Source organism: Chelmon rostratus, chromosome 8 (assembly GCF_017976325.1).
Source record: "Chelmon rostratus isolate fCheRos1 chromosome 8, fCheRos1.pri, whole genome shotgun sequence".
NCBI lineage: Eukaryota > Metazoa > Chordata > Actinopteri > Chaetodontiformes > Chaetodontidae > Chelmon > Chelmon rostratus.
Genome location: NC_055665.1, coordinates 17,669,037 through 17,687,225, shown reverse-complemented (window position 1 = coordinate 17,687,225; position 18,189 = coordinate 17,669,037). Strand labels below are relative to the sequence as shown.

Below are 18,189 nucleotides of genomic sequence, written 5' to 3'. Positions count from 1 at the left end.
AAATACAGAGCCTCTGTCCTTTTTTAGATTGACATTGATAAAGCCTTGTGTATTATAGACTGTGGAAAGTCTGGATCCGAAAATACATTTTGTTTCAAAATAATGTCAGCCACAGCTGCACTTCTGGCTGGAACCGTACTGCTCTTGTTAGCTGGAAGCCTTAGCTTACTAAGCACTCCAGGAGGAAGCATGGTGAACCATTGAGGCCGCGCTGATTTCAATAGCATAAATCATTCTAGATAGATAGGTGGCTCTGGCGCAGGGTAGTCATTTTCAGTATGAGAGTTTAAGACATATGATTGTTCTTGTGCTAACTTCCCTCCTCCACCACCTTATCCTCTTATGATTATGATCAATTATCCACTTATAATTAGAGCCTGGCAGTAACTCAGCTTATGGGCTCTGGCACTTTATATAATAGCCTGTAATAATGCTGTCAGTCACTTTTTCATATAGTCCACACTTTCAGGCTCAAGCATCTGCTGAAATTAATACTCCAGTAAAATGTGTGTCAGTTTGATCCAAAAAGTTCCAACAGAGCGCGGTGTCATTAAATGATGCCATCAGTGACCTCACGGGGGGAACAAAATGACGATGTGATGAACCTTCTTTCATTCTTGTGAGAAGATTTGCAGGAAGGAATAATAAGAGTCTTTTAAAAAGGAATGTGTTGAATACAAGTTTGACATTTGTAGAACAAAACACAATATAATGTAAGCATATATAAAAAAGGATTTTAAGCTTTCATATCAACAGTAGTAGCACAAACTAACCTGAAAACGGTTAGACATGCAATTGATGGAAACATTCCACCCATTGAAGGAAATATATAAAGTATGATATCTGTGTTTCTCCTCTTATCACCCCATCTCTTTCTCTTTCTGTTTGACTCTCTCCCTGACCCCATTCAACTCCAGTTTGAGAAATAGAGCAAAGCAAACTGTCTGAAGAGCCACTTCCTGTTGTGTACTTAAGATCCCTGTCATGTGATCGTGTCAGTTGAGGCGGGTGCGTGAGGCCAGTATGGGGAGGGAATATGGTGGCACTGCTGATCTTGCTGATGTGAACACAGCCCCCACCCCACACCCCCCACCCTGATTGTGTAAAGTGTCGACTCAGCCAGTGTGGCGTCAGAGCCCCCGAGCCCTGCACAGCTCATCCACAAGCATAACACACACATACATGCACGTGCATAGTGGTGCCACATATACATAACAGACTATATATTGTGCATGACAATGACCCACCTACACTTTATTTAGGGGTTTAAAAAGCATAAACAGTAAGTCAATAATGTTACAATTGTGTAATTATAGCTTCTTGTGTGTTACTGTTTGCAGCCTTACCCAAAAAACACAAATGCACGTTTCTAAAGATCGATTTTGTTTTATTTCTACTGTTGGTGTGACTTAAACGATCAGCAACTGGAGGTCTTAGTTTACCTGCTTTTTGATTCATAGCTACAATGCTGCGCAAACATTGTGTGGTTCCACCTTATGACACATACTGTCCACCTACATACTGCAGCTAGCTTAGCTGTGTATGCAAATGGTAACTGCAAGTGCCTTTGAAATACTTAACTTACATGTTCTTTGTCTCTTCTCTCACCCTCCTCCCCTCTTCATCTCCCTCACACTCTCTCTTTCATTCTCAGGTGAACGATGCACAGTTCGGGCAGGCCGTGCTATGGGGAGCTCAGTGTTATATGACCGTAAGCGCTGCTAGCGTGCTTAAAAAGTGAAGAGAATGAAGAGAAGCCAGTAAAATGAAGAAGAGAAGCGTGATGGATTAGCTACGCTGATGAAAAGATCTCTCGAAACATCTGCCCTCTGACACAGTGATGACCTGGAATTCAGTGAAAACCTTCACCTTATTTTGACAAGAAACTATTAAATCTCAGCTCTGATTTATGTGTTGGGACGCATTTAGAGTTTACATTTTACGAAATGTGTCTAAATAAATGATAAAGCTACATACATTGCTTTCTATGGTGCCAGTGGCAGGCAGATAGTTTGAGTCACTGATTCATTGGCAGTGCTAGATGAAGATGGATAGATGGTGCTGAATCCAGTAGCTGCAGAGTGCTAACTGAGCTGCTGTGTAAGCAGCTTGATCTCTGGATGATTGAAGACAGATAGCATTTTAACTGACCAACAAAGGCACACTAGACATCCCTAGATGTGCAGCTGCAGATAGCAGTAGTTTCAAGTTTCATTGAGCTTGTGAAAGGCCAGATAGACACTGTAGTTTAGTTCGTGCAATGAATCCTAGAGACAGCGTGGAGATGATGGAGACCGAGGCGGGGGGTCAGAAGGAAAAGCTGGTTGGAGTCAAGGTCAGCCCTGGAAACGATGTTGACGGCGAAGATGACAAAATCCCCGGGGCCTACGACTGCAACATCTGTGGACGCAGCTTCCCCTTCCTCAGCTCTTTGTCGCAGCACATGAGACGCCACACAGGTGCACGGCCATACAAATGCCCCTACTGCGACCACAGGGCGTCTCAGAAAGGCAACCTCAAAGTTCACATTCGCAGTCATAAGCTGGGAACGCTCTCGAGCCACCATACCAATGAGGATGAAGAGGGTGGGGCCGAGGAGGAGGAGATGAGTGTTTCAGAGGGTCTCGACGGAGGTACAAGTCCAACTAAGAGCAGCTCAGCCTGTAACCGGGTGATCAGTGGGGATAGTGGTGAGGAGAGTAGGAGGAAATTGCCTGGGAGGAGCATGAAAAGAGAGAAGTCTGTTACTGACCAGAGGCCTTACTGTTGCCGTCTGTGTGGCTACGAGGCCCTGCGAGAAGACCAGCTCCTCAGCCATATTGAAAAGGTCCACATAACAGCAGACACAGAGGAGACCACTGTTAAAGAAGAGGCGGTGGTCGAACCTGATGCTCCCCAACCCCAGAGTGATGGGACCTTCCCCTGTGAGACCTGTGGCCAGGTCTTTACCCAGGCCTGGTTTCTGAAGTCACACATGAAGAAACATGCAGGGATCCTGGACCACTGCTGTCGTATTTGTGGACGACGGTTCCGCGAGGCTTGGTTTCTCAAATCGCACATGAAAACACACAACACCAAATCCAGGTCAAGGTCAAAAGCAGATTCAGCTGAGCATCCAGCCACCATCAACGACGTAGCCCAGGATCCTGATCTTGTCACTGGCTCTGTTGCATCCATCTATCAAATGTGTTCCAAATGTGGGAACCTGTTCCACAGCAGAGAGAGCCTGAGGGCCCATGAAAAAGTCCACAGTCTCAGCTATGGCAGGAAATCCCAGAGTGAGTACAGACTCAGTGATGATGAGGACTCACCAGCTGCTAAGAGACGTTACCTTGACTTCTTAAACCTCCAGCCTGTTGACGAAAAGAACCTGGACGAAAAAGAGGAGAGTGAAAAGAAGATGCTAGGTCAAAGAATCCCAGAGCTAGATCCAGTTTGCAGCTACCAGGCCTGGCAACTAGCTACTAAAGGAAGGGTTGTGGAGCCAGTTGAGCCGAATTACAAGGCCTCCTTTGGGGGAGGAAGTATGGGGGAGGAGTCCCTCGCCGGAGCTGCCGTGGTTTTTGAGAAGGAGAGCAGCCGTTATGTCCTGCAAGGCCAAGAGAAACGCAGCTCGGGGCGACGCAGCAGCTCTGGTTTGGGAAGCCATGCTTCCTCAGGTGACCGGACACCAGAGAGCCTCAGTGACTCCGAGTACCGGCCTTTGGCCCGCCAGGAACGACGGCGATCATCGCAGTCACAAGCCTCCGCCAAGTCCAACGAGTGCTTCGAGTGCGGGAAGGTGTTCCGCAGTCGTCACCAGATGATCGTCCACCAGCGTGTCCACAGAAAGGATGGAGGAAGGGCATCTGTGGGAGACAAGGAAAGAACTGCAAGAGACGACAGATGGGGCTCCACCAGTGATCCAGAGTCAGGCTCCCCTAGCCGGCCCAGCACCCCAGGGTATGGAGACTCTCCACCAGCCTCCACCCTTGGAGATCAGGCCTCAGAGATGGGTACTGCAAACTCTGGAGACATAGCAGGTTAGTTTTTCTATAGGCATTATCCTGTTTGTTTCCATGTACTTTGATTTGAAATGATCACCTACAATCAAAGGAACAATGTGAGGAAACTTACCCTAAAACTGATTGGTGGTAATTTATTAGTAATTTGGAAAATGTAGCTTATTGTTACAATCATTTGTTCACATATTCAGCATAAATTAATTGTGTTAATGTGTGATTATAGTATCATGTGATCTTGGGACCCAGACTTTGGAGTTTTTTATCTTTAACAATTAAACAACAAAAACAGTTTTGGTCATTGCCTATGACCACCATTACCAAGTCAGCAGTCTGTCTTTTTAACAAACTGACTCAACTTCCTAGTATAAAACAATAGGAGAATGAAACCGTTATGCAAGTAAAGGTATGGTACACACATAAATTCACCAATAGAAAAATGTCAGAAGGGTTTTTAGTGGCAGAAATGACTGTAGCCCTTTTCAAGCCTCCCACTCGAGGCCTCTGACTCTGTCACTCTGTAGTAAACATCTGTTGATGAAATGTGCTTTGTGTAGGTGCAGCTCCTCAGCTCATCGGGCTCTATGGAGCGGGGGCTGGAGCCACCGTGTGGCCAAATGTCAAAATTACATCCGACTCTTTTATAGTGTTGCACAAAAATACTGTCAACTATGGTCAATAAACTTTAACTGGCATTGAAAATTCTGTTTACAACACTGCAATTTTTTTTTTTGTATGGCAGAGCAATAAAACTAACTGTTAAGTGAAAGTTTGTCAGTCGTAGTAGGCATGTCAGTGGAGGAGATGGCATTTTTGGGATGCCTATCATATTTTCACCTCCACAACCAATAAACACGGCAGAACAAAAAAAGAAAACCTACCCAAGCAAGGGCGAAACACCCATAATCATGGCCGAAATATGCTAAAGGATTCCTGTGTATGCTGCGCCTCAGAGCTCTCTGGCCTTTGTCTTTTAACATTTAAACTCTCTGAAAACACTGTTTGTACAGGTTAGGATAGCGGAGAGCTAAGAAGTGTAGTGATTGCTTCCATTCCTCCCTGTTAGCACAGACATTCAAAAATAGCAGCAACATTTCTTCAGGCCTGATCGAGCTGTGCGCTATTTCAGGTCTTCCTGTCTCAGGAAACTCCCCTCACCCGCCTTATCTGTGTGTGAATATGTGTTTTGCTCTCCTTTTTACTTCTTTGCAATGAAAATCTGTCTGCGTGTTTCCTTTTGCTTCTCGCTGATGTTGTTTGTTGCATAACAGCCAATTATTCGATATGAAACATCATAACAGCCCTGTACTCTGGCAGTTAAAGGCATGGTAACTTGTAGTAATAAATGTACTGTACAGTCTTCACTCTCTCCCAAACCATTTGCATCGTGTCTCCTCTCAGGAATGGCATTTGGGATACAAGATTTTTTTTAGCTCAATATACTGTATACACTGTATGCAAATTTTTATATGATATATTAGATGCTAAGCCTCTAACATCAAGAGACATGATAAATGTGACAGCATCTGTTAATGAGTTTTTTGCTGATTTTTGATGGAATATTCTTTTCAACCCGGTCCTGGTCCATCCTTTCATCCTTCCTCTCTATACCTTTCCTCGCTGTCCCCTCTGGCTCTGTCCTAATCTCTGATCTTACCTCCTGTGACACTTCCACTGTCTCTCATCCACTCTTCTTACCATTGAGCCAGCCAGGCTGCCTGATGTCTGAGGGATTGGTTATTTATAGAGTCACCTCCCGATGGAGAGGGATGCAGGCAATGGGGAAAGAGACACTCAGAGGACACTCCATTTGCAAACACTCTGATGTCCCTTACAGCTATTTAGCTACTTTTTGTGAATGCAAATTAGAGGTGACAGTGTACATGCCCATACTAACAAGATAGGCTTTAATATATATAGCATAGTACATATATATATATAGATTTAGATTGATTTTCCTTGGTGGCAATCGTTGTGCAAGCACAGTAACAAATAAAAACATTGACACAGCTGTGGCTGCTGGAGCTTTGCATTATGCACATCTACGACTGTGTGCGTTTTTCAGTTCAGTTACACTCCTGGTGAGAGCTGACATCTGCGTGTTCGTTTGCACGGCTCTATGCTAGTGTGAAATTGGGGTTGCTCTTGTAGGTTTCAGTGACATGGCTTCATGGATAGTTTAGCTTGTTGTTGTGTTTATACCCTGGATAGATACTGCACGTCGTTTCATCCTTTACAAGACAGACATTACTGCGGTGTCAGACCGTCAGCACTATGGCGTACTTTGTCTTAATTGCCTCGCTCTTTCAGTCCTGCTGGTCTGCGTTTGTGTTAGTGTGTGTTTTTATGTTTGTGTGAATATGCAAGACTGACAAGTGCAATTGGAGGATTGGAATTGGATTTGGAAGGGCAGTGAGAATTTTTTTTTGCACAGAAAGCTCTTGACAATCATGATATTAAGTTACTTTCATCTTTCTTCTATGACTCCAGCTGGTCAATAATTAATCAATAAAGGACCAATAAACAGCACACATCAGCCGCACCACCTTCCCTACTAAACTGGCCACCTCAGGGCTTCACATTGGCAGAGTCTGAACTGTGTGTGTTGCCAACAGGAAGCCAAATGAAAAACAGATGACAGGTTACTGGTGTTATTGTGAGAAATAGAAGGGGTGGTGGAGAGTACCATAATGTGCTACTGGCAGAATCTGATATGTTGGATAATTTAGTGTGTTTGTGTGTATATATGTGAGTGCAAGATGTAATGCTAATTTTATGCTTTAATGTTTAAAACCTCTGAATTCCAACTTGAGGATTTTCAGGATTTGAGATGAATTTACATTTAATAACCGTTAACATCCACTGTGAATACAACTTCTACGACTGCCATAGTTCTTATTGTTGTGTCTATTCTTATTCTCTTAATTCCTGAACAATCTGGGAGAAATAAACTTTTCCAGCAAAAGTCAAATTCACTTCAGAAGACAGGTCACAAGCGCCACCTTGTGGGACTTTCATAGAGCTGCATTTCAGGAATCAGCAATATCGGCTCAGTACAGGAAACACATGTGCAATCCAGTGCAATCACAGTAGTACAGCCTTACAATAAATAAACCATCTTTCTGTTAAAATCCCATTTGTCAGTGTGCCAAAACAGGGTTTATTCAACTCTATGGTAACTTGTAATATTATGGTGTAATTGATTCACACCATATGGAACATAATAATACACCCAACAATTATAATACAGATGAATCAACACCTTCACCCAATTTTAACATCTGAATATCATAACCTTCACAGAAGTACTATTTATTACAGGGTTTATAACAGGGTCGCTGCATATTCTCAACTAAATATCAAATCTTGGAAACAATATCTGATGCTGATATGATATAATTATTGCTTGTTTATTTTTATTTTCATGTGATTACTATCATTGCAATAGTAGAAGCAATAGTTTTATGTCAGGGTATGTTCGCATGTAAGGTGAAAAGGGGAGTTATTGCAATACTGCAGCCTGGTGGCTGTTTACTAAAACTACATCCAGATGGAACAGTATCAATGTGGCACAGCTGGAATGAGCTCTGACTTGGAAAAGTGTGTAATCTAGATGAATTATTTGCAGTCATTAACCTTTATGTTGTCATTTCTTTTCCCTACAGATGAAAAACCCTACATCTGCAGCCTTTGTGACTTCGCCACCGCAGAGTTCAAGACCTATTCGACTCACGTTCGTGTCCAACACGCGGCTGCTCCCGAGGATAGACCCAGCCCCATTCCTAGCCCCAGCTCCAGCTCGGACAGAGGCACCCCCAGTGGTTATTCCAAGCTGAAGAAAGCTCTTCTTCAGGGGTTGAACAACTCTGCATCCCCTCCTACTTACCTTTCAGCTCGATCCTCCCCACTCGATCCCAGCATGACCCCTGTGGATCTATGTGTGAGGGCTGAGGGCTGCAGGGGCATAGCCTCCCTAACCCTGGACAGGAAGAGCCTCCCTAGCCACAAGTGCTCCTTCTGTTCTCACTCCACCCGCTACCCCGAGGTGCTCTGGATGCACCAGACTGTGGCTCACCGCATCAACAGCAGCAGCTCCAATCTTGCTCCTAAATGGGCCCTTAAAAACAGCACCAAGGTCTCCAGGGACAACTTCTTATCTTCCAGGAGACGGACTGGTCCTCCACCTGTCCTGGAGGGAAAGGAATGTCCACCGCTGCCTCCAGTGATGCGTGCTCAACGCACCCGGCCCCCAACTTACTCCAGCGAGGCTCCAAAGAAGAGCAAGCCAGCCAGCCATGCAGCCATGCCATCACCATCATCCTCTACTCCCTCCTCCTCATCCTCCAGAGGCTCCTCATCCACCTCAGGCACCCAAGCTGGGAGAGCCCCCGTCCGGCCGAGCAGCAGCACCAGCAGCAGCAGCGTCAGACACATGGAGGACCAGAGCCATCAGTCTCGATTCAGACCTAAAGTGGATATCTACCCTCGGGTAGCCTCATTGTCTTCCTCCAGCTCCTTGGAGAAGAGCACTGGCACCTCACGTTCCTCAGCCCCAAGCCCCAGCTCTGCTACGGTGTCCCGGATCGCTGACCGTTACTTGATGCCTCAGGAGGGTCTGGGCTTCATGCTTTCCAGCAAGCACGGCCTGGCAGAGTACAGCCGAGCCAGGGGTTCCCTACATCAGCCGCTTCCCAACTCCCACAGCCAGAGCCGGGCCAACGCCGCGAGGCCCAGCACCATCACCCACAGCTCCACAGCAGGACACGGCTACGGAGCCTCCCAGGCGCATGCAGGCGCTCTGCTGAATTCCTCCTCCTCTTCTTCTTTGCCTTCAGAGGCTCGTGGTGATGTGAAGCAGGAGTCGATCGCAGAGACACCGGAGATGCCAACCGACATCCTCAGCTTCCTGAAAAACTACAGCCCCCATGAACTGGCTGCCCTCTACCCCCGCTGGGGTGCGGCCAATGCACTGCTGGATCCCACTGGTAGGGAGCACTTCCTGACCCTTTTTTTTTTGACTGATTGACATATGTTCTTGTATTTTGTTAGTTAAATCTTTGTTATATGGTAGTTCAGAAGAGGCTGTCTTAGAGAAAGCGAGTCAAATCTCTCATCAGCTCACATACAAAATGCCCAGAGGGTATTTGCTTTGGAGGAAATGCCAAATGTCAGGAGTTGAATAGAAATGTTTCCCAGTGACTGAGCATTGTGTTTGGAGCTGTTAGAAGAGCTGAGTAGAACTGGCTAAATTTGACAGGCTAAACCAGGAAAAGACACCCGCAGCCACATACATCCGCCGTTAACGTATGCACCGTACTCAGTCAGGTATACATATTTATGACTGTCTGTCACACTAACCCGCCATCCAGCAGAAGGTGATTGACAGACACAGATACTGCACAATTCTGACAAGGTTTTGAATAATGAAGAGGAGCGCCATTAAATGGGCACAGACACGCATGCTCACATGTTTGTGAGATATGATAAAAGGCTGTATCTGGGGCAGCGTGTGTGCCTGTGCATGTGTGTCCATATGTGCTTTGGTTTTTAGATGCAAGAGGAGTGTGTGTGTGTGTGTGTGTGTGTACTTTACTGTGAAAGACGTGAGAGAACCTTTGCTACTCTCAGGTCTGCGAGGCATGCCTAGTCTCCGGCTCCACTCTCCCAGAAAGCTGTCACAAACTGTTTAGGTCACGGCTCTGCCTGACGAGAGACTCGCACAGATGCGAATGGAGGGAGGCAAAACAGAGAGAGAGGGAACATAAGAGGCAGAGAGAGAGATGAGACAGAATAATTACCCCACCAGCTGCTTTGGAAATGGTCATTACCGAACATCCGCATTATTTGCCCATTTTCAGTTGTGTCTCTGAGGTCAAGTGGGGCTGTATGGAGCCAGGGGTCAAAGACAACAGCCCCAGAGCAGACGCATGACATCGCTGTCACCCGTCCAGGCGCATATCGTCACGATCTGCCTTAGCCCTTTGAGTCACATGCTATAAAGTGACCTTTTTTGAGCAACTGAGTCTTTCTCCCGTTTCTCTCTGTAATGTGTGTACGAGCGCGTGTGTCTGCTTGTGTTTTCCGTCCAGCTCTGTCTTGTCTTTCATTAGTGCATCAGTGAGAAGGGCTGGCGGCCCAGAGTAGAAGTAGAGTATCCAGAGGCCAGCAGTCGGGCTGCCAGAGACACTCTCTGTCACCTCCTCCGCCTCCCCTTCCTCCTTGTCCTGCCTCGTCCCTCCGACACCCCCCATGGTTTGCCACACGCACATGCACACGACTACTGGGCACTGCCCAGGTATGTACCAGCCTCTGTGCTCAGGGGGTCGATGTGTCTACTGGTGCTTTGTGCAGCAAACGTCCCCCTCACCGAAAGTACCCCCAAACCCCCAGGCCTGTTATCTGTCAGCAGGAGAGGTCACAGGAGTATATGTGTATCAGTGCGTGTGTGTGTGTGTGTGTGTGGTGGTCACAGTGTCGTCAAATGGATCCAGCCTTCTTTAAATGATTTTACCTCTTGCTGCTGTCCCTGTGGCTCCAGCTGCTCTGACCACATTTACATGCACACCAGGACATTAAAAAAACTCCCAAAAGCATGATAAGAACATGGCTGTCCTCATTAAAACGTTATCCAAATGATAAAAATGCAACGTCTTAAAGGCAGTCATCGCGCAACAACAGGTTTCTATATGCTGAATGGCCGCTCTTTGAGCCACTCAGTATGCATTCCGTCTGCTTTGCCAAACACAGCTGGACTTCATGTCCCTTAACAATTAATTTCCTGCTGGCATTTTTCTTATACTGCCTCATTATAGTTTCAGAACTCTCGTTAGCTGTGTGGGTTTCTTTTTGTTTTTAAATTGGTCTTAGAGTAAAATCCATGTAGCATTAAAAACTACAGCCCAACTGAAAGTGGACTTTAGAGGCGGGGACTGATATCCATATTTGGAAAGAATCTGATAAAATCATGAGCGCTGTGATTTTTATGTAAAGTTCTGTCAGTTCTTCTCAGGCACGTTAGTGAAATGCTTCAAATACACTGTGCAATAAATTCAGCCAGTTGTTGTATCAGATATGAACACAGGAAATCAAGCTTTTTGTACATGCTGACAGGCCGATAAAGTTAACTTCACGTGACATGATTTATGAGTTTTCAAAATCATCAAGTCAACAAGTTGGCTATTAGCATGTAAAGCTGTAATGGGAGTATTGTTGTGTCATTGTGTGTGTGTGTAAACGTGGCCAGTGTGCGCCACAGCCTCTGCCTCACTTTCCTCCATTGGACCAACTCCTGAAACACATACACATGCAGACACACACGCGCACGCACACACACCTGACATGTGACACACAGGCAGCAGAGCGGGCACATCACAGCCGGGGCGTTTTAATTGCCTGTAATTTATGCGGTGTGTGTGTGTGCTGCGTGTGTCTGGCTGTCAGCCTCTGAGATGATGCTGTGTGACAGCTGCAGTCCAGCCCCTGGAGCTAGCCGCTCATAATGACACATTAGACATACTAATGATTCCTGCGCGAGTCCACTACCGACGCTGCCTACCTCCACCGCTCCAGCCAGGATCCGTGCTCATGTACTCCCACTCACTTTCTGCCCATTACTGACCTTTATGTCTCCATTCAATCTCCGCAAACACTCCCACGTGAAAATGTCTTCTGCCCAGGAATAAACTGAGGCTGATGTGCACCCTTTCCGCCGCTCTTCTCAGAAAAAAGTCACATGTGAACTCTCACATGGGGATTCAAAGCATATGTGATTTTAGGACACATTGGCCTTTACATGATATATGAAATGCCAAAAAGTGCTTATGTTTTGAATTCACCTTTCTTCAAGAGAGTGGCGTTGTTCAAAGATCAAAGCTGCTAACAGTGCAACACACCTGATCAAGATCAAATTGCACAAAACATAGACAAACAAGAAAGTCCTTTGAATTTTTTACAATATGGACATGGACTCCTTTATGAACAACTTGTAGCACCATTTTATAAGTGGCAACATTACATCCCATTAGTGTGGTACACTGCTCCTGTTCTGACCACAGGAACATGGAGAAGCTCAGCTGAGCCTGTGATGTTTTGCAGATCTGCTCTTCGGCGCTCTGTTTAACCGTGTGTTTCTCTTTCCCGTGTGTGATCAGGGATGCTGAGGTCTCTCATGCGGCAGGGACAGTATTTCTGTCATGAGTGCGGGAAGAGTTTCAGTCAGCCCAGCCACCTGCGCACTCACATGAGATCCCATACAGGTAAATAACACACAACCTCAGAGGAACACGGATTGCATACATGTACATGTGCTTCCATTGGCTCAACAAAATAATGGAAACCTCATGAAAAAGCATTTTTAAATCAACTCAGTTATAAACTTGAGTACCGTCTGTATGTGTCACCTTCTAATCTTTGTGTTTTGTTGAAATTGGCTTTACTGTCAGGCTGTCCACTGCTGTATGTGTAACAATGATAACGATAACTGCAAAATTAACTTAATTAATAATCTTCTTTTCTTCTGACCTTATTGAAACACAAAATGTAGAAACTAATTTAGGTGGTGACCCTTCCAATTACCACAAACTGTGCTTACAAAAATGAACATGACGCTTTTGTGTTACACCAAACAAGGAAATATTTAATGTTTTATGTATGATATAGACTATGCATGATATATTCTTACAATATCATATGTCCCTCCTGTTTGCTAAAACGTTACCCACAGACAAAGAAATGTGCAGTGTGTTATCCTGCACACTGACACCACTTTTGTTTGTTTGGACCCCAAACGGCAGTAACTGAAAAAGGTAATCAGGTTGCAAAAGCATCAGACATGAAAGCTGTACGAGTATGTGCAACCCTGATTCCAAAAAAGTTGGGACGCTGTGTGAAACATAAATAAAACACATTATTTTGACATATACTCGATTGAAAGTAGCACAAAGACAATATATTTAATGTTTTACCTCATCAGCTTAATTGATTATTGTAAATAGCTGCTTATTATAAATGTGCTGCAGCAACATGTTTCAAACACGTTGGGACAGGAACAACTAAAGACTGGGAAAGTTGTGAAATCCTCCAAAAACACCTGTTTGGAGCATTCCACAGGTAAACAGGTTGATTGGGAACAGGTGATAGTGTTATGATTGGGTATGAAAGGGGCATCCTGGAAAGGCTCAGTCGTTCACAAGCGAGGATGGAGCGAGGTACACCACTTTGTGAACACATGATTGCATAAAGGATGTCACTACATGAGCTCAGTGAAACTGTTCTTGGTAAACAAAGTTTGTTTGCATTCTGTTTTTAATTATATTTTTTGTAGAGTCCTAACTTTTTTGGAATCAGGGTTGTAAAAAGCAAAGTTTGACAGACATAGACAGAGCAGTCAATTTAATGTAGTGTATATAAGCAAAGTGCAGCATCCTGCTTTAACCTGCAGAACAACCTTATTAGCTGCTCGTTATTCATGCGTTACAAGATGTTCCCAGTTTTTTTGGCCGCTCCTTCAACCGTCACTCACTCCCATGCCACCTGTGCACACACATCATCACCCTCGCAGCTATTTGTTCACCTAGAAACACTCACATGAGATATAGAGAATATATGCATGGGGATTCACATTCTCAACAATATTTCATCGTCTGACTCTCCATACGTCTGCCGCGTTCCCGCGGTCTCCGAGATAAATCAAAACTGATCTTTTTGTTCAGTTGAGTGTGACAGCCAGTCTGTGAGTCCTTCCCCGCCCTGGGCTGGGCAGCTGTCTCTATTTTTTAAACTGAAACATGATTTGCTCCGGATACTGACCTGTGACAAATTGTATACATTATTAATCACATGTCAATTAGAGAGATGGAATTGCGCATTCTAATGAGGCAGATCAGCATTTGTCCACGCCAGCCCGATGAATCCATTTGCATGCGTCCTGATGCCATTCACTAAACAGCTTGATTTAGACATACTGCCTTTTCCTCTACTTTCTCCTCTCCCCCTCTGATTTCCCTTAGTGCTCTTTCCTTTCCTTTTCCTTTCCTCTCTTGTTTCCTCTATATCTCACCCCTTTTCATCTCCTCATCCTTTTCATTTCATGTTTTTTTTCCTCTCATCTTACTTTTTCTTCTCTCCTGTTCCTCTTTCTCTTTCCTCTCTTGTTTCCTCTCACCTCACCTTTCCCTTGTCCCCTACTCCTTTCCTTTCCTTCTTCCCTGTGTCCTCTGTTCTCTCCTGCTTGTCTGCCTTCCTCCCTCCTCGTTTCTCCCTTCCTCCGCCTTCTCCTCCTCTCCCCTCTCCTGTCCTGTCATGTCCATCAACCAGGCTGGCAGTGATCACAGCAGACAGTGAGATAAGTAGCTTCTTTATAGAGAGTGTGAATGATATGTGGCACAGCCAGTGATTCTAAGTGACAGAGGCCAAATGGTAAGTGATGCAGCGCTCAGCTTCCCCCAAAGCCGTATCGTAAACACACACACACACAGACACACACACACACACGGACACCCATGCATAGGGTCTGTAAACACTTGCAGAGGCTGTAATTAATGTTGTCACCGACGGATGTCTTCAGCATGGACGTGCACACGCAGAAAAGGCCAGCCACCCCGAGGCCTCTATTAACATGCGTCATATTAAATCACTGACTTGCCTCCACCAGGTTCCATCGCCATCATCACCACCATCATCACCATCATCAGTGCCAGCTCCCCTCTATTAGAAAGGGCGCTGGTGGCAAACGCAACTGTGTGCCGGTGGTGGAGAGTTTTTCTTTCTTTTTTTTTTTTTTTTTTGATCTGGTAGAGCTTTTAACCGAATGCCCTCCTCCCCTTCCTCCTCCTCCTCCTCCTCCTTTTCCTCCCCCCCATCCTCCTTCTCCCCCCACAGTTGGGTTTGATTTTAACGGACTCCACAGAGGTACTGACGCTCACACCACCACTTCTGAAGCTCCCAAACAAGTATGTGGCACGATGGCTAACCACTGGGCTTCCTCATCGCTTCTGCATGTTGTTTCTTCTTGTCGTCTCACCTCTGCATGCGTGTGTGTCTGTGTCGATCCCGTACTCCCGCGCTCCTGTGAGTGTTTTCATGTGTAACAGTCACACACGTGGCACCCTCTGCACCTGGCGCTAACACCTGGCACGCTCACGTGCCGCTGGATCACGCCTGACATCAGCTTACACACATCACCGGCGTCTCATTGAAAAGCTGCAGTTTTGCTTCGGCAACTTAAATTTTGGTGACTTTCATGTTTTAATTAAACTTCAAGGATTAGTGGTTCTTTCATTGAGAAAAAGCAACCTGACGCTTGTAAATTTCCCTCAACACCTTATTGGATGAAATTGGAAGCACATGCTGTAGTTTTTTTGTGCTTCTTCAGGGAAGTTTCCTCTTGTCTCGCCAAACTGCAGATTGTTACAGCACATCGCTGCACATGATATGTGTGGGTATAACTTTGCTTGCACTGAATTTACACTTTAAATATATAAAACCAAATCTGGTCCAAAGGTAATTTAGGCTGACTGGCTTTACGGCACATTTTAATTTAATTTGCATTATACTGCTTCTTTCTGATTTTTAACAAATAGCCCAAATACAGACAGATTCTGCATGCAGACGTTCAAACTGCAGTCTGAGTATTCGACTGTCAGTAAATAACAATTCAATGTGTTTCAACATTTGCTGTTCGGTGCAACACTGAGGAAACTGTTTCTGCATTTTAGCCGCGAGCAGCAACTTAGCTCGAGCTAACCGCGTGTGATTTTTAAATATCTAATGACACTTTGACATGCAGTCTGCGGTGTGTTTCAGCTGAAAATAATCGATGTAGGGTGAAGCTGCTTGCATACATACGGAAGAACTCCAACTAGAAGAACTCAAAACGTCATCAACCAATAAATTGCCCGTTGCAGCGCGAAAAGATCATAGCACTGAGTGCTTAGAATAAAAAAAAAAGCGATTCTCAACTGAGAATTTGCTGCTTTTCTTTGTCTTATTTGATAGTAAATTGAATATCTTTGGGTTTTGGACTGTTGGTCAGATTTAATAAGGTTTAGGAAACAGGAATGACCAATTGTGACATTTTATAGACCTATCAGTAAACTAATGAAAAAAGAAAAAAAAATGGCAAGTGTAAACGGGCCCTCGTGCAAACATGTGACAAACTGAAAAAAAGAAAGAAATACGCTCCCATGTAGTTTGCGAAATGTCTTCAGAGTTTTCTAAGTTAGTCATAGAGACAAGTGTTGAGGCGGAGGGAACAGAGGAGTAAATCTCTCCTGCTCTGACATTCGGAGAGAGCTGCGTTCTACGCGCTGCGCCTCCATCTTAATTAATCACACACTCACACACCCACATGGACTCAGATTTACCGCCCACTATGAATGATGGGAGCAGGCACGGCAGAGGGGTCCAATTAGATGTAGTGTTGACGCTGCTTTACGGTGACGATAACCTTTGGTATAATGTAGTGCACCGGTTCCGTCAGCGATGTTTCCTCGCAGGACGATGTCGTGGAGGTTCTCGCTTTCCTCTCACGTCTCAACCTCGCCGTCTCTCCAGCTGTTTTTTTTTTCTTTTTTCTTTTTTGTGTGATTAATTATACCTTTTTTTGTTTTTATCTCTCTCTCTCTCTCCCTTCCTCACCCCCCTTTCTTTTCTCTCCGTTGTGTTTGTGATGATGTATGATAACTGCTATATTTCCTTGTTTCTTCTTTAGGGAGAAGGGTGCGGGAGGGGCACGGGGAGTCATTTGTTTTCCCGCTTTGATACTCTTCCATTTATCAAAATGATAATTAGGTGCAATTAAATGGCAATCTCATTTGTTTTGTTCAGGTGTGTGTTGCTTATTCTTTTATTATTTTTTTAGAATTTTGCCGAGGCGCCTGTGCCATTGTAGGTCAGTCTAATTAGAAGAGAGCGTATAGGGTGTGTGTGGAGTGTGTTTGAGTGTGTGTCGGGGCACGGGGTGGCCCGAGTGATTGAGAGAAACACATGGAGACAAAAGTAGGACTGTTCAGACTGTGGATGTGTGGCACTTTTCTCCAGATGGCAGGAAAGAGAAGAGTTAGTCCATCTGGGTCAGGATGGAGAAGCAAAGTTAACCGCTAAAGTGAAATTAGATGAAAAAAAAGAAATGCGAATGCTGCTCTTGACACTTGTAATGTTTCCCTGTTTCTAGCTGAATGCCATCATGTCTCTTGGTTTATGTTCGTCTGTGTGTTTGCTTGTTTCCCTTTTCTGTTTCCGCCGCAGCGAGTCTCGTCCCTGGTCCACATCGCTGTGCTTGTGAAATCCCTCGTACATTCAAACATCTCTAAAGCGTCCCGTCCTTTCCAAATCCTCTGCATGACGTCCTCTCTGGCCTTCACCTGACCATTCAACTTAATTCTGTGTATTATGTGTGTGTGTGTGTTCCTCAGGGGAGAGGCCATTCTGCTGCCAGCTCTGCCCATACCGAGCCTCTCAGAAAGGGAACCTAAAGACGCACGTCCAGAGTGTCCACCATATGCCTTTTGACAACAGCCAGTACCCCGACACAAGGAGTTTGTTGCTGAGCCAGGAGGAGCCAGGAGTGCTGGCTGCCAAACACCCACCAATGCCACAACAACAATAGATCATCTGATAGACCCAGATCTGGACCAGATAAGTCAAGGAATCACACAACCCCAAAAACACCATCACCAATCCTAAAAACCAGAGGACTGGAAGTTGGACTCACACCTGACTTTTTGAGCCTCCATCCATCAGCCCTTGATGACCCTAGAAGAATTCTCTACAATGAAGGCTCTCGTAGTTTTTGAACGTTTTTTTTTTTTTATATATATATATATATATATATATAAGAAGCTAGTTAAAGCTGTGCTAGGACGTTTTAAAATCACAATGTGGGGTCTGCAGCAGAGAAGAGTGTCTTATGTACTACTAGAGAGAGTGTCTGGGGAAATTCTGCAGTTTGAGATTCAGGTGTGCACACAGGTGGGACATTTTCTCCACACAGAAGAAATGAGGAGTGAAATGCAAAGCGTCTCCTCAGCAGGGAAGCCGGACCGACGATCGATCTTTCGCTTCTCTTCTTTAGCATGAAGGTCGGCAGAGCATGAGCAGATCGGGTGTAGTTTACATCACCTTAAAGGATTTCTGAATCCAGAAGCCCTCGAAATTCAAAAGTTACCTCTTGCTGCCATTTTGGAGGTAC

General features: G+C 45.1%; 1 protein-coding gene across 4 annotated transcripts in view; it reads left to right on the top strand.

The window, feature by feature from the left end:
• LOC121610465 (zinc finger protein 516-like) overlaps window positions 1–17,814 on the top strand; it is a 41,943-nt gene extending 24,129 nt beyond the window's left edge. For 3 of the 4 annotated variants that reach the window (XM_041942592.1, XM_041942593.1, XM_041942594.1), the window contains 4 exons: window positions 1,655–4,022; window positions 7,667–8,986; window positions 12,152–12,256; window positions 17,414–17,814. In XM_041942592.1, coding sequence (XP_041798526.1) covers window positions 2,261–4,022; window positions 7,667–8,986; window positions 12,152–12,256; window positions 17,414–17,607 — 3,381 coding nt within the window. In that variant the 5' untranslated portion in view covers window positions 1,655–2,260 and the 3' untranslated portion in view covers window positions 17,608–17,814. Of the gene's footprint in view, window positions 1–1,654; window positions 4,023–7,666; window positions 8,987–12,151; window positions 12,257–14,879; window positions 14,951–17,413 lie in introns of all 4 variants that reach the window. The other variant, XM_041942595.1, reaches the window with a different exon arrangement.
• The last annotated feature ends 375 nt before the right edge of the window (window positions 17,815–18,189 follow it).